At 31.5% G+C, this 17708-nt stretch overlaps 1 protein-coding gene and 1 long non-coding RNA gene across 2 annotated transcripts; both read left to right on the forward strand.

Moving 5' to 3' along the window:
- The first annotated feature begins 5473 nt into the window (after positions 1 to 5473).
- On the forward strand, positions 5474 to 17345 carry STUB1 (STIP1 homology and U-box containing protein 1). The gene is made up of 6 exons (XM_023161045.2): positions 5474 to 5792; positions 5860 to 6058; positions 12226 to 12470; positions 14855 to 14911; positions 14984 to 15100; positions 17080 to 17345. The coding sequence occupies exons 1-6, from the start codon at positions 5673 to 5675 to the stop codon at positions 17203 to 17205; spliced, it is 864 nt and encodes a 287-aa protein (XP_023016813.1). The 5' UTR covers positions 5474 to 5672; the 3' UTR covers positions 17206 to 17345.
- Positions 6065 to 9463, forward strand: LOC111506096 (uncharacterized). The gene is made up of 2 exons (XR_002722222.2): positions 6065 to 6381; positions 6441 to 9463. It is a non-coding gene; the product is annotated as an uncharacterized lncRNA (long non-coding RNA).
- Positions 17346 to 17708: the final 363 nt, after the last annotated feature.

Raw genomic sequence — 17708 nt, forward strand, 5'->3', positions numbered from 1 at the left:
ATCCTTCTTATCCTTTCCGATAATCCTCTGATGTAGGGAAGTACGAGTACTGGTTGGTTAATTTCTTTTTCAGGGATTTCAAATCAATTTATATTATATTAGACAATGGAAGTCCGAACTGATGAAATATTGCTATTTGACCTTGAGGAAACAAATAAGACACTTTCATGAGTATTATATGAGAGACTTTTCAAATCCAAAACAATGTAACACCCTCAGGAACCGCAACATTCTCTTCTCGATGCACGTTTCACCATTCAAGTTAGTGTCATCAGACGATAAACGCTGGTGATTTCGTTAAAGTAACTTTTCACTTTATGTAACGGGATGAATATTTATTTTATCTTTCTTTCAGTGGAAGTGAAGAAAGATTTTTATACTGCTAGATATCCACCTATTTTGTAAGCGCTAAAGAGAGAAAAAGTCCCTTTCAAACACTCAACTTCAACCTCGAAGCTAGAACTTCATCTTTTCTGACCGCTACTGGACTAGGACATACTTTCAAAGATGCATTAGATCTGAATATCTGAATATCTGAATATCTATAGCATTTTTAACTAGTTTTAGAGTCATACTGACTTGGAGAAATTCTAGTTTTAAACAAGTGGAAACCACTATAGCTCTTCAGAGAAATTCAAAAGAAGTCTGAAGTAAAATAAAAATGACGGAAATGAGAAAAATTGTCCAGACTATCTCATTGTCATGAATTAATATATTGGTTGTTTCAAAATATTTGTCCGTTTTACTGAGTGTTCTGTAATGGATATGATAAACTCAAAACACAGAATACATTAAATAATAACTCAGTGATGGTTAAATAAACCCAGGATTGAGACTTGCCCCTTTCTCGTTTTTTGCTGTTGGATCCAAACTGCTTCAGGGAAACTATTATGGCAAAGTAGGGAGGGATCAAGGAGTTTTAGGAGAAGCAGTGTTGAAAAAAACTTATTTGAACAAAAGAACAATGCACACATTAGTCTATACTATACAATAGAAACACCAGCGCGTATCTTATTTCTTTTCCGATCCAGCCGTTTCGAATATTTCTAATTTCAAAACTAAAACTACTCAACTAAGTAGATATATTCTATCAAATCCGAGAGCGGTGTTGCCGAAACTAAATTAATTTTCCTTAAATATATACATGCCAAAACACTGAGTCTACTTTAAACTGTAGTATCTCAGTGAATACTCATCAAATTTAATCAATGCATGAATCAATGCATTTTTCCAACGTAACACAAGTCGAATAATTCCGTCAGCATGAAAATTATGTGCTTGGGATTTGATGAAGTCGACGAAGGCCGTTTTTGCCTGGTCCTACCAGTGAGAAAGATATCAAAGTGCTGCTGCTGATGCAATTTTTGACACATTTCGTCGATTTCCTTAGGACTCTGTTGTAATGGTTTGGTTCAATTACAGAAAGTTATAGTGAATCACAGTCAGCCGCTAACCACCATACACTAACCATGTTTTTTGGTGAGTTTTCGTCTTGGGAAGTGTCTGGGTGGCTCGTCGGTGTCCAACCACTGTCCTGGACGTCTCCTGTTATCGTAGAGGATCCACTTTTCATCACACGTGACGATCCAATCCAAAAAATGATCGTTTTGGATGCGCAAAAGCAAATAAGTACAGACCTCGAAACGTGACAATTTTTTTCTGTCGTTCAAATCGTGGGGCACACTATTTTCGAGCATTATGACCTTTCCAATAAGTTTCACACCATCAAAAACTGTCTCCACCAGTATCATCAAATCGTCGTCATATATTACTGTAGGTCGACCACTTCGGAGCATATATTTTCGAGGCTGAAATTGCGGGTACGAAATTGCACAAACCAACGTCGAACACTATCATTACCAAATATTATCATATACATATAGTACACTGGTAAAAAATTTTCCATCGGTACCGGTGGCAATTTAATTACCGCCCATATTAGCGAGAAATTACTTTCGTGTGTGATCTCACATTCCTTGCAGAATATTATTTTGTAATTCTACCCCGAAGACAAGTGTGGAATTTTTCAGTGTAATTTTTCATTTTGAGTGTACTTTTGTGTTGAAATGAAACTTTATAGGGTAAATTTGCGATATAAATTTATATCGAGATATTACACTCTTCACAGAATTTTACAGTAGAATTTTACACTTTCATATAATTTCACAGTGGAATTCTATAGTCTGATAAAATTTTACATTGTAATTTTTCATTTACGGGTTATATTACCTTGGGATATTCCGTTGTAAGAAGGTCCGTATTCAGAGTAGTTTTGAATACACTATATATACCTATATATACCTCAATCGGATGTTGACTCTTGACTCTTAAGTGACCATTTTTCCTAATAATTTAGATAATTGAATGCACAAGACATATTACACATTGATATATTAAAAAAAATAGGTATATACAAAATAAGTTCATATACATTCTTGAAATGAAATTCTACAAAACATTTTTTTTCATTATCAAAAAAGTCAAATAACAGTACAAAATAAAAAAACCATTCTTCAAATTAACACATTTTCCTTCTTGCTCATGGTGGTATTATCCTAAAAGAGAAATGAAATATCATCAAATGAATAGGTTTAGAAATCTAAAAACACAGTAAGTTGACGAACACACATTCCTAGAGAAAAACTACTACTAGTTTGAATTCAATATTAATATTTCTCAAAAATTTTTGATACATATTCAACCGTTTAAATAAAAATTTGATTTTTCCAAATGTTTTCCAACATTTTCTGAAATATAGCAAATATAGCTATAATGATATGGTATGAAGTGGTGATGAAGTGTTTTGTTCACCCCCTCAACAGAAACTAAAAGGTCCGAAAGTGTTTCTCGATTCCTTCAATTTTGAGTTCCAACTTGCCTCCCATCGCAAAAATGTTTTCAAGTTCAATAATAAGAATCGCAAATCCTCAAATTTATCCAAAATTATGAGAGATACGAATAAAACGTTCAGATATTTTTTAGGTGAATGAAATTACGATTTAACATTGTCCGATATTTGCAACCACCAATACGAAACTTTATTCCTCATCGAAATTCATTTTTAAAATGGATAGTGCATACGGCGTCACTGATGATTCACGCCACTGCTATCGAGTATATCTCTTTTTCTCTTTTTCTCAATACCATTCAGTAATTATCACAAACATTTTCAAATATATGTTCTGTAATTATTTGAAAATCAGTTAAACTTGTAATATAAAAACACTCTATAATGCATAACGAGAAAACTTAATGAATTCATCTGTTTATTGGACTAGTTATTGAAATTTTACAAGAAATGTACTCACCTTCTTTACTTATTTTCACCAACAACAAAAATATTCTAATGCACACGTCAGACAAACCGATGCGCTTCTGTAGACAAGAATGAACAATACAATAATCACTCACAAATACAAGCGTAATTTTAAATTTGATAAAGAGATGGCGAAAATTTACATTTCACTAAGGGGGAATACCCATCGTCCAGTTAGTTCTTCTCTTCACATGAAATAATACGTTATGATTTCACACATATATTAGATGAATATTTAATTCTCAATGAAAAGTACATTGCCTACTGAAATTACGCTCGGAGATGTGAATTATTCAATAGAGAAAGTATATTTTCAATAAAACTGAAGTAATTTTCTTCGTTCAAAATGAAAATTCCGAGGTAAATTTCAATCATTTTTCCCGGTGTAATAAGCTGAAAAAAAGCAACAAATTAAAATACACACTGCTGTTTGGGTCGAATCTTTTCTGCACTGAAGAAGGTTATACCTCGAAACCGCTATGTAAGTGATCTACTCGATTGATTTCAGCGTGGTCATGCCGCTGGATGAAATATCATGCATGAATGTCTGTTGGATATAATTCAATGTCCAGTGTGGTGTAACCCCGAAAAGTAGTTGTTTTCCGACAGGCATTTACCAAAATCTACTGTGTAGGTAAGTACTTTAGGAGTGATGAATGTTTCGAGAATTCATTTCCACCTCCTCGTTACAATATTCAGACTCCTTTTGATTCAATTTCTTCATATTACAAAATTGAACGAGGCGTGAATTTTTAGACCTACCGAAAAACGTACCCCTAAGGTTATTAGCGAGTTCTTAAATTTAACAGAACATTTCTGATCAATTGCTCCAACCAATAGATACTCGCTAACATTTCGAATAGACGTCTAGATTTACGATGAATTCGTCAGGTCAATCAGTGGACTCGTCGATGAATTTAGGAACTCGTTTTATGTGGTTTCAATTTCCGGCAGAGAGGGCTTGTCAGTTGTCAGTTAACATTCCAAAAAATTTTCATTGTTATTATTGATCAGACGAAGAAAGTTTGAAGTAATTTTTTATCACTGAAAAATAATTATAATTGTAGTCTGTCTTTTGGGACTGTTTGTGAGACAATCTCGAGAGGCGCTATCGTTTGGTACAAGTTATTCAAATTCAAGGTCGAATCACGTTTAAAAAAAGCCCTAATAGTTAAGAAATTTTATCCTATGAATTTTCTGAGGCCTTTTTCAAGCCTTTTTTCTGAGAATAGTACAGCAAACGTGTCACGAGAGGCAGCACTAGTAGTAGGGACAAACATAAACTATTCACATGTAAAACAGTATTATTTACGTAATATTAATTTATTATTTAAAAATATAAATCTGATATAAAGAATTATTTTGTGCTAGTATAATGCCAATAAAGCATTGCTGTTTTGCAATTTGTACGTCGGATAATCGATATCCGGAAGAAAACATGTTTTTATACCATTTATAAAACCTCATATCAATGAGGTTAGATGTAAGTAATGGATAGGTACATGCTTAGAGGAGAGTGGATTTAACAGTAGTACATTTTTCATAATTAATTTCCATTGATTAGAATGATATATAACCTCTATTATATTCATTTATTATATTTCATTAAATTTATTTCATTACCATCTATATTTGATTCATATTTCACTCGGTAATAAATCTAAAATTCATAATTATTTTAAATTTCTTTTATTACAGTTCGAATCTACCGCTCTCTTTTACTAGAGTCTGTATACTAACCTGTCTATTAATTCACATTTTGTCCAGTTACTTTTAAATTACGGCATGCAAGCTAACGTTTTAATGTTACAACATTGTTATCCTTTACAGTTGCAAATTTTAGTTTTGCTCCAGGAACATCTTCTGTTAAAAACATTCTTTTTTAATTGTACTTTACCATATATTTATATGAGGATTAGGCAGTGTTTGTCCCTACCGAACTACTAGCGCTGCTAGTGTAGTGAGTGATTTTTCGTACTTCAGGAAAAAGGTTCATTGTTTTAAAGAATAAAAATACGTATGTCATAGAAAACATTAACCAACTCAGCTATTTTGTAAAACGTCTGTAAAACTCTTAGTTTGTGTTTGACGTTTGACAGTGTTTGGTTCTAGGCTCAGAGTAACAAAATTATTTCTCTGAGGTCTGAGGTTCTAGGGTTTTCTAAAGATGTCAAACGTCAAAGAGGAGTGGAAAAATTGCAAAATAAAAATAATATTAATGGAATGTTGAAATGTAGATAGTAGTGAACATATAAATAATGTTTCTGATTTCTAACTTGTTAAACAGATAAAAACTAAAATGTTTTAGTTATACAGAAGTGTTTTCGATGAAATAAGGAGTGAAATATCAGTTAAAATGAGTAAACACATGTACTCTACTGCTAACCTATCTGACAAGGAACTGAAAGAGCAAGGAAACCGTTTATTCAGTTTGAGAAAGTACGAAGATGCTATTGGATGCTACAGTAAAGCAATTGTAGGTCTCAAGAATCAATATCATTTGTTTGACACTATTTCCTTTCCTCCTCTTGATTTGATTCCAGATAAAAAATCCTGAAGTGGCCCATTACTTTACTAATCGTGCTCTTTGCCACTTGAAATTATTAAGATGGGAACAGGCGTGTACGGACTGCCGGAGAGCTTTAGACATGGATCCAAGTCTTGTCAAGGGCCATTTTTTTCTAGGACAAGCATTGTTAGAATGTGATAACTACGATGAATCAATAAAACATTTACAACGGGGTACGTTAACAGTACATCCTTGAAAAAATTCCTATAAAATGTTGCGATTTAAGAAATATTGTTTTGAACCTACATCACTTGCGCTATGAGCGTTTTTCTCAAGCCTGCTAATAATATACACATTCTATGAAGAGTAAATCTCTTATACTGCTACTCCCACTTCTAGCTGACTTCGTGGATATGCGTGGGCATGTGCAATATTTAGTGTGAATTAATATCAGATATCGCGCACCTTTTAATCATCTGCAGGCCTCCGTGAGAGTGTCTCTCATTACTCGAGTTCTAACGTAGTATATTATTCTTTCTGATTGCGGCTTGTTTTGGTAAGTGAATCTGTTTTATATATACAAAATGTTCTTCTGTAGTGAATATATTGTTTTAGATTGTATACAATGAGTAGAAGGCGGATGCTTGCAGTATAAGGGCGATTTCAATAGGAAGAGAGTCAAAGCTAATTTACCATGGACGGGTCAAGAAGACAGGCAAAATCAATAAATTTTGGAAGATGATGAACGTCAAGATATTGAAAGGGATGCTGCCAGAAAATACAGTGAACAGTCATCAAGAGTTTGACGAAAATCTTTTTAGTAGCTCTATAAATCATTTTATCATACATATGTCTGATACTTGTGACGCACTGTTTGGAACCTTTAGTGTAGTAATGAATATTACTAAAGTTTAGTTCCAACACTAAACCGTTATCTGTTTAATTTTCCTCTTGAAGATGATCACTTGGTGATTGATACGCGTGTGGAGGTGTTAGAAACAACGGTTTGGTGTTGGGACTAAACTCCAGTAGTATTCATATGTCAGTTTTTTTTTTTGATAATTTGTATCTTTTAGCGTATGTTTACCTAAATAGTTTGTATCTAGATTTAAATTCGAAAGATATATACTCGTTATTTTTTTTTCTTGTGTTCATATTGTTGCACAAGTTTATTTTTGTTGTATACACTATTCTGGCAGTTTTATTTAGTATTCGTATAATAAAATAAACCCTTCCACATTACCTATGTTTTCGTTTTATTCCAAACAAAAACAATAATATCACACATAACTTTGATGTAATCGTTGTGTGAGAGAAATTCTCAGGCGCGAGTGCTAGTTTTATTTTTTTTTTTTGGCGCAAGTGATGCAAGGTTAAGTAGACCTCTTACTACTCAGTTTTTGAAAAGAAATGGAATAAAAAGTCTCAAAAGTTAAAGATACAGTACACACATCACTAATTGAAATCAAACAAAACTGTGTGGGTAGAAAATTATTCATATATCTATGAAAATATATAAATGTATTGAAAATCTATAGAATATAATGAAACAATTCAAATACATGAAAATTTAAAGAAGTAGCATTGAAACAATAATAAAGTCTATAAACATAAAATAGAAAAACAACTAATAATGAAAAAGCATTGGACTAGAAAAAAAAATTGCCAAAAATGGTCCCATCAAAGGATAATCCTTCAATATGGTTAAGTTTTTGTTGGGCCATCAAGATATATCAATTCCAGTAACGTTTCATTGTGAGATTTTCACTGGACAATTTACAAAACCACAACATGTGTTTCGCTATACAATAGCTTCCTCAGGTGTTGTGATTTTGTAACATGTCGAGTTAGCAATGAAGTGTTATTCAAATAAATTATGGATTTTCATCAAGTATTGGCCAATTCCATCACATAAAATATATTAAAGCTTTCAACTATGTTTTATAACATATTGTAACAATAAAACTATTATGAATCCTCTATGGACCCTTATTTTTCAATAGGTGTAAACAATTACATGTTATCATTTTCACTTCCTTCAAGCTCTTCATCTCAGTCTTTATTAATTCTTCCATACACTTAAGGAATTGGAATAGCTGTACGTGACGGTGGAAGTGTTAACTTAGACAAAGAAATATTAATTTTAAATAACCCCTCTTGGCAAACATTTGTCAAGAAGTTGCAAGCAAATAATTTGCAGAGGATGAGCATTTGTACTTGAAAAAAATATTTTCACTCGAAAAGAGTATTGGTATTTGATAAAAGTACAAGAGCAAAAAATAAGTTCTTTGGCCTTTCCTGTAGGTACGGCCCATTACAATCGATTGCAATAATCGGTTGTTCAATGAATATTAATAATAAATCAACGTCTTTACCAAGGGTGATGGTTATATTTGTTTCAGTTACAACAACAAAAACTCTGAAGATAATTTGGGAAACTGTTGATTGATCATGTTAGTACTTTATCCACCAAAACTTAGTTCAATCCAGAATTCATATTATTCTGTATTTAAAACTAATCCCATACTTTTTAAAACTAATCAATTACAGATAGAACGATCTCAAAATTTGAATTTTGAAAATGTTTTACGATAAAATATTCAGAAAACACCAAGTTTCTAGGATTCCATTTTTTTTTATTTATTTATCGGTCAAGTACACTACAGAATTATTATAAAATCCCAAATGGTACATCAAGAAAGTTTCAATTGTTGAAACCAAATGGAACATAAAAAAAATATTAAAAAGACAAGAATAAGATCAATTAAATTATAAAACAAAACGTAACTATGTCAAGTACATTACAGAATTGTAACAAAGTCCCAAATGTTACATCAAAGTGCAAACAAACCCTTGAGTCAAGTTATTGCTTCATAATAAATAAATGTATGCATTTTCTTTTGTCTAGTAGTACATTATATAATTGTAATAAGTTCAGATTCAAATTAAAAAAAAAGACATGTACAAACACTAGAATAAGTTCTGAAAAGTATGTATTGAAATTTTTCTGAAGCCTACAACTTATTGCCATCGAGCCATAGTTAGTCTTGTTGAATCGCAACACAAATGAAAAAATGTGATTACTTCTTTAGAATCTTGAGTTAACAGAAAGGCAAAGGTCATCTGAAATAGCTGAACAATTATAGTGGATGTTTATTATTTTATGAAGGAATAGAACCATTGCAAGTTTACGTCTGTCCTCAAGTGATAATAAATCTAATACAGACAGCCTCATTTGCCAGGTAAATCCAAAGTGAGGTAGGCCAAGTTTCCAAATTATATATTTAGAGAAACGATTTTGCACTTTTTCAAGTCTCTCTTCATGACAAGCATAAAGAGGACACCCAATAACACTCTTATATTCCAAAATACTCCGAACCATATTCTTTACTATGGCGGGTATTCCTTTTTCTTTACTATGGCGGGTATTCCTTTTGATGAATCAAAGCATTCTGAATGCTTTATTACAGATATTATTGACATGATCAATAAAGTTTAGATCTTTACCGAAAGTAATTCCCAAATCGCATAAGCTTTTGACAGTTTGAAGAGTTAGATCATTAATGGAGTATTTTCCAATGACAGGCTGTCTTATTCTATAAAATCTCAACACATTACATTTCTTAACGTTAACATTTCTTAACGTTAACAAAAGCTATCCAGGTCATTCTGAATACATTCAATATCATTGGTAGATTGCACTGTTTTGAAAAACTTAAAGTCGTCTGCATACAGAGAGATATTACAATGTTTAAAGACTGATTCAACATCATTAATAAAGAGTAGAAATAATATAGGCTCAATGTGCGAACCTTGCGGAACCCCTGAAGTCACATGAATTGTTTCTGACATACTGTCATCTATCCTCACATTCTGCCCGTTATTCCAAGATTAATAAGTTTTAAAATTAATAGTTCATGACAAACTGAATCGAAGGCTTTAGCAAGGTCCGTGTAGATAACATCAACTTGGAGCCCTTGCTCAATCTTATTTGAGATGAAGTTTTGGTAGACAGCCAAATTGGTGGCAGTAAACCTTCCTTTGTAGAATCCATGTTGTTCGTCTATTATGACATGTTTGAAATTATTAAATATTTCATCCGTAATTAAAGATTCAAATACTTTGGGAATACAAGACATTTTCGAAATAGAAATGATATTCAGAATTACACTTTTTAATACTGGAGAAAGGAAAGATATTTTAAAAACACCTGGAAAAATCCCTGTATCAAATGATATTTGAAAAAGTATTTTAAGGGGATGTGATAAACTGTGACAGCAATTTCTTAACAATACTGGCGGAATTCCGTCAGGACCCGCGCCCTTTGAGAGAACTAGATTTTTCAACTTATTTTCAATTATCACTTCACTGAAGGTGTGGAAACATAACATGTTAATATCATAATTGGTATGGTCCGGTACATAATTTTGAACAGGTAAATGATTCGAAAAGCAAGATTTGAAATGTACCGCAAAAGCATCAGGTAACTTTTTATCTTTCCTCAATGAATTGAAAAATGACCAAAAATATTTGATGTTAGTAGGGATCATATTTTCTATATTACATAGATATAGCAGGTAACATTAATCTATATGATACTTGGTTTCCTTGCGCATCTTGGAGTATTCTTTGTAATCACAATTCAATTTAGTTTTTTTGAATTTCTTGAATAAGGAGTTCTTTTTTTTATAAGTTGAAGCAGAAAGGAACCATTTAGGATGCTTTGAACTAGTTATATATCGCTGTGGCACAAATCGAGTAAAACCTTCAAACAAAATTTCATAAAAGGATAAAACTGCTAACTCAATTTCCAAATTAAGCTTAGAAGACCAATTAAGTAGCTATTCAGCCCTTCATAATCACCTTTATGAAATAAAAACACTTTTTCTCTATAGCTGAACGTAGGCTGCAACATATTCTCAAAATCTAATTTAAGCTGGAGTGGAGGGTAATATGCATCTGCTAAAAAATTATTGATCAGTGTAGTATCACAAAGTCTAACGTCAATTTAAATTTCATCAGAGAAAACTAAGTCCAAAATTTTATCTTTAACATTTTTGACATCATTATATTGCTGAAAGTCCATAAACGGGAGTTCGTCGAGCAAAAATTCTACACGCTGGTCAGGTAAATACTCTGGAATCAAGACTTGTTCCTCATATGAACAAGTAACTCGGGGAAAGTTGAAGTCACCCACAATAATAAAATTTGCACCTATGTGATGTCTTTTTATCTCGGTAATATGCTCAACAAATCTTTGATATGCATCGAGAGATGATTCAGGAACAAAGTAAACTATACACAATTCAATCGATTTGTTGTTGATCTTAAGTTTCACCCAGACATCTTCAAACAAATTAGAATCAAAAACTCTTATTTCTGTGTTATAGGATGATTTAATTGCTATCATAACACCACCTCCCCTCGTAGAGTTAGTACTGTTGTAGTCACGATCTTTTCTAAAAATGAGATATTGAGAGTTACTGATTTCTGAATTAGCAAAATTATTATTCAACCAGGATTCCGTAATTAAAATAATATCTAAATCGCTTATTAGGAGTGCTCCATTCAGATCACCCTTTTTTGTTCTAAGACCTCGTATATTCTGATAATAACAAAAAAAGTTTATCTTGTAACAAGTTAACCTTTCTCTTTTTCTTTGGGGGTAACTCATCAATTCTTAAAATGGAACAATTATATTGATTATATAGCTAACAAATTGGGCAAAATTGTATATGGACTAAGGGTGGTTCACAAATATCTCAGCAAAGAATCAGTAAAAATTTTACACTTTGCCAATTTTGAGTCTGTTGCTACATGGAAAAGCAATAGTAAAACTAAAAAAAAAAATTGTAATTCAGAAAAGGGCTATCAATACAATGAATAATTTGGAGTTTAATTATTCATGCAGATATTTTTTCAAGAATAATAGGATAATGACGATATGCGCCCTTTATATTTATGAACGCTTAATGTTTCTTTCAAAAAATAGACATCTGTTCTTTAATAGTATTATTCAACATTTCTATGGAACAAGAATAAATGATTTTCTGCTCCATATACATAGGTTAACTATAACTGAAAAAACTCCTCATTACATGTCAATGAAGCTGTATAATAAATTACCTAATTGAATCAAAGATTTGAGGAGCATAAATAAATCTTAGAAATAAATTGAAAAAACCATGGTGTATTAGTGATTATTTGAACCAAACGGAATTATAGAAATGTATAAAGTTATTAGTATATGTAGTGGTTGTATTTCAGTGTTTCACATAAATTTTCTTTTCTTTTTCACTTCATTTCATTCTATGTTGTCTGTGTACAAGCTGTAATAGTCGGCATATTTTTGAAATAAAGATTAATCTTTTTAATTATTTTGAGATTTCACTTATTTCAGCATCAGATTTGGCAAAAGAACAAAAGTTGAATTTTGGTGATGATATTGCCTCGCAATTGAGGGCAGCGAGAAAAAAACGATTCACATTGCAAGAAGAGAAACGAATTGCCCAAGAAATAGAGTTGCATTCATATTTGAATAGACTAATTGAACATGATAAAGAAGAACAAATCAATGCAGTGAATCGTCAAGAAGGCGATAACGAACTAAGGAAGGAAAAAATTCAAGAAATTGATGAAAAATGTGTAAGTCTATTTTTTTCAATTGTTTACTACATTAAGGCCTACATTTCATTCCTTCAGTGAAATAACATCACTTTCAGTAAATAACAAGCAAGTGAAAAATAATTAGTTTCCACATTAGCTAAAGTGTAATGTTTTTTCATCATTGAACTTCATTGCAGTTCCAGTTTCAGAATATTTTGAAATATATGAGATATATATGATGAAGAACCCGACACCCTGAGGGTAAAAGGGTTCAAGATTATATATATATATATATATATATATATATATATATATATATATATATATATATATATATAGTGGAATGGAATAACGGGGTCAAAAAATCAAAAATCAAAAACTCTGCTTTACTTTGCCAAGCTTTTGCTTCTGGTGGGAAGCTTCTTCAGGGCCTATAATTTATTGAGGTGTAGGTTTTTTTGCCAATGAATAAAATTTAAAATCATACTTACAGTAAAAATGAGTAAAAAAACAATTAATTGAACATATAAATCGACAAAAAAAGTTGAACATTAATGGAGTTTTTTTTTTTGGTTTGACAAATGTCATACCTTCACATAAATGTCATTTTTCAATGGGGATGATGATTTGATACTCTTTGACTCTAAAGGGAAAGTTGATTGATACAATTTTCATTATTATCAATATGAGTTTTGGTATAGTTCCAGCAAGTTACTGTATATACTGCTGAGATTATCAATGTCAGTTCTCTTATTCATACATTGAAAAATGACATTTATGTGAAGGTATGACATTTGTCAAACCAAAAAAAAACTCCATGAATGTTTAACTTTTTTTGTCGATTTATATGTTCAATTAATTGTTTTTTTACTCATTTTTACTGTAAGTATGATTTGTAATTTTATTCATTGGCAAAAAAACCCACAACTCAATAAATTATAGGCCCTAAAGAAGCTTCCCACTAGAAGCGAAAGCTTGGCAAAGTAAAGCAGAGTTTTTGATTTTTGATTTTTTGACTGAGAGACCCCGTTATTTCATTCCACTGTACATTTCTCCAGTCGCTAAAATTCTCAACTTTATATATATATATATATATATATATATATATATTCACATTCCACTTGGCAGTTTACGAAACTGCGACACGTGTTTCATTATACAATATCATCCCCAGCGTAACACTACTGACAAAAAAATTATGTGATAGATCGAGAGTGTATAAGTTGATTTTTGGTTCTTCTCCTAAATTTTATATTGGCCAAACCGGAAGCATTTACTCATTTGCAAACCATGTTTTTAATAGAGGGGCACGTTCAATCATAATTATGATGTATTGCATTTGGAATTGAAAGGTTCAAAACTCAACCTTTTGAAAAGATTGCTTGATGATCAAATAGATTTCAGTTATTCTCCTTTATTGAATTTAGTTTGCAATAAGGCAATTGGTGATTAGGATAGATCTTAAAAGTGGGTAAAATGTGGTCTTTGATGAAACTTGTATTCATTATTATCCATTTCAATGAGTTGTTTATCATAAATGGCACACAACGTAATACATGAACTAGTATTGATATTTAATTTCATTTATGTGGAAATTTATCACTCTCATGGTAGACTTCTCGAAGTATTCAACTCCTCATCTGCACAATTTTGAACTTCAGCAAACTTAATAGACTATAACATGCATTTCTCGTACAAGATTATTTTTGACTTGATTACTTTCTTCAGAAATTTCCTACTTGTTTTTAGATGAAGAAGTAGAAAACCAAAAAACTTTTTTCCAAAAACTTATCTCTGTCCCTTCTCAATTCGAACTAAACTCGTATAGCTGGGAGGAAACCAGATAATTGTATGAATGTCTTTATGAATAGAAATAGATTTAAATAGAATAATCATCGTGACAAGAGCAGAGTTGTCTCTTTAGGTGACATAAGGTGTGAGAGGAGTAGAAATTCAAAATAACTAATCTCTCCTAAATATATACCTTATAATTATTTTTTTAAGTATGTGTGAGGAAACTACCAACTTTTATATGAAGAAGTTACTCTGTGAAATTCTTATCATACTTGCATTTACTAATGAATGAAAAGATTAACAGTAATGTTACATCGTTCTGTTTTTGAAAACTTGAGAAGAAATCATTTGACATTTTTTTATAACTTCTATATTATGAAACACTTTTTTAGTTCATTTGAATACCACATCTAAATAATACATTAATCAAGTCATACCAGCGGAGAAAAACTTCAAATGAAACATTAAGAATTGATGTAATAATTCAGGTAATTCTTTCAACATCAGAGGCATAACATTGCTAAATAAATACAGATCTAAAGTGTGAAACAAAATGTGGAGCTTCATATCATCCTGTATTAGTTCATATCATTTTTATATTACATAATATCAAAGTAATTTTGTTTTAGGACAACTACCTCAATGAACTTAATCAGCTTTTCATTAAAGTAGATGACAGGAGAAGGGTAAGTTAAAAAATTTTTGAATCCGTTTTTTGCTGTATTTTGAGCTCCATATTAATGTTTATTTCTTTTCAGAAACGAGAAGTTCCTGACTACTTGTGTGGAAAAATAAGTTTTGAAATTTTACAGGAGCCTGTTATAACACCTAGTGGTATTACATATGATAAAAAAGACTTGGAGGAACATTTGCAAGTCAGTATCTAAATTAATTGAGAAATTCAATTTGTACTTATTTATATTTATCTTAATAACCTGAATTGAGGGGAAAAAATTACTAAGGCGTTTATAAATATCAACTGTCAGTTGAAGACAGGAATATTTCGGGAAATATTTTTTAGATTAAAACTAACCGAAAAAAAAATCAACTAAACATATAGCTACAGTTATAACTTGGCTTCCACTACCATTTTAGTTGAAAATTCACCGTCTTAATGAATCCCTACTATATAACTGTAAGTAACTTTCACTAAAACCGATTTCTGTTATAAAATCAATAGAAATCTAATTTCTAGTGGATATAGATTATTCATCAATCTGAACTATTTTGCATATCCATATTTTCTTCAATGTCAGAAATATTTCTTGGCAATCTTTCAATATAGATATTGAATCAATCAAGTATGGAAAACTCTATAATAATGAAAGAGGCAGTGAATTCAAGTGTAATAAGAGATGGATGTACATGAAGTGAGAAATAGTAGAAATTAGAAAGTTATCCTAACAATACAAAATGTATGGGACAGGGTCGAAAATTTAATAAAGGAATGAAAGCAAAAAATACCTTAACCAACAGCTTGAATACTCTCTAGCAAAAAGATAATCTGCATAAGTCCAGCCATCCCAATCAAAAAAATAAAGACATTATTGGGTTTTCAAACGTTACAGGAAGTTGCAACTGAAACAAAACCAACTGCGGAAGCAATAGAGATGCCCACTGTAAATATTGTCAGTGACAAGAATTCTACAAGTAACTGAACAAAAGTGAATTTTGTGCAGGAAATCAGAGTTTATCGACATTCTTTGGATATTTTCACCTGTAGAAGGTAGTACACCTTCCAAAATATATGTGGAAGGTGTGCTGGAATTCCATCAATAGAGCTCCAAGTCATCCAGAAAAAACAATATGTAGGTACTTCCAAGGGAATCGCCAGCGAAAATTTGATAAACAGCTGGCAAGACAATGCTACAATGGCCACTACGGGTATCCATCTACCCTGATCAATACATTCAATCGAGGGTTGGTTGAATCGAACCTATGGCGAGGTGAGCTATGACCTCACTCAGGCACTATCTGGGCATGGCTGCTTCCTTAGGTATCTATATAACCCCAAGAGTATGGAATCTCACTGAAATGCATACGACGACATAGAACACAACCTTTTTATAGTATAAGATGAAAATATGTCGAGCAAACCATGCCAAGGGTATACGTATCGAAGTAATTCGAGAGTGGTTTCTAATTCATTTTAGTTAGTAAGAATCCGGCATACAGTCTATGAAGATTTCCCCTCCGTAAAAAGATAGATAGATAGATGTTCATTGGTCTTTTAGGTGGATATTTAGTCAAGTCAGAAAGCACAATTGAGGTTTGTCAGAATTAGACCTGTGATAAATAAACAATATGTTACAAAACACTACAACTAATAAAAGAACATATAATACAAGTATAAAAAATATTGATAACATATAAATAGTGGTTAAAGAAAATGCCTACTAGAAACTAATGTTAATGGTCTAAATGTAAAATGGGTGTCTCGTACCTCAAGTAACAGGTCAGGTGCATGATCCATATACTCTTTTATAGAATAAAAGTTAACCTTTTTGAAATCATGTGAAATTAGCTCTTCAACCCAAAAATGTAGCAGATTATAAAGATATACATCCTTTAATTATTCTTTGACCTTTGAAGCCTAAATTTGCATGGCCTAATTTATAGACAACCTTAAGTGTGAAAGTCAGATAGAGTAATAATAATCAATTATGAGAAATGGAGTTCAAAAGAATCTCTCTTTCCCACACCAAAGATAATTGTTATCAACTTTTTCTGCATCAGAATACTTTACACTAATGATGGCTTTAATATTATTATTTGCAATACCCAACCCCGACTCATATAGTACTCATTTTATTGTTTTACTCTCTAAAGTTCATTTGTTGTTTTGAATTTTCAGCGTGTTGGACATTTCGATCCTGTGACTCGTGTGAAACTTACTCAAGATCAGCTTATTCCAAATTTTGCAATGAAGGAAGTGGTTGATGCTTTTTTAGCCGAAAACGAGTGGGCTTTGGACTACTAAGTGAGAAAATTGGTGTTGTTTTTACTACTAACTGATTGGTTTTGTGATTTGAGATAAAGTTCTTAAAATATCAAATTTGAAATTGCAATCATGTAGTTTCATAAACTTGTGTACATAAGATATTAAAGGTTTTCAATAAATATTTTGTATTATTATGTTGTGGATTTCTAAAATTTTACAATTTGCAAAGATACAGTGTGATTCATTTAAAATGAAAGCAACATATTCAAACATATTTTTCAACCAATTGGATTTTTTTATTTGATAGACATTTGAGAAGGCTACTAGGATCTCATCTAAGGCCAGATCTCATGAATGAGTCTTTGTTTTCTGGGCCAACTTTTATTATTTTTTGGTTTCAAAAATCTAAAAAATTATAGAGGATTATTTTATCTGACCACTGAAATTGAGTAGTTCTGAAATGGTTTATGTCAAATTGCGTTCATAATAAAAAAAAGTTTTATCTCATCAATTCAATTTTAGAACTTTCACCAAAATTCTGA

The sequence above is a fragment of the Leptinotarsa decemlineata genome, unplaced genomic scaffold, assembly GCF_025532065.1.
Source record: "Leptinotarsa decemlineata unplaced genomic scaffold, Ldec_3_MD MMD2_tig00026282_RagTag_RagTag, whole genome shotgun sequence".
Classification (NCBI taxonomy): Eukaryota; Metazoa; Arthropoda; class Insecta; order Coleoptera; family Chrysomelidae; genus Leptinotarsa; species Leptinotarsa decemlineata.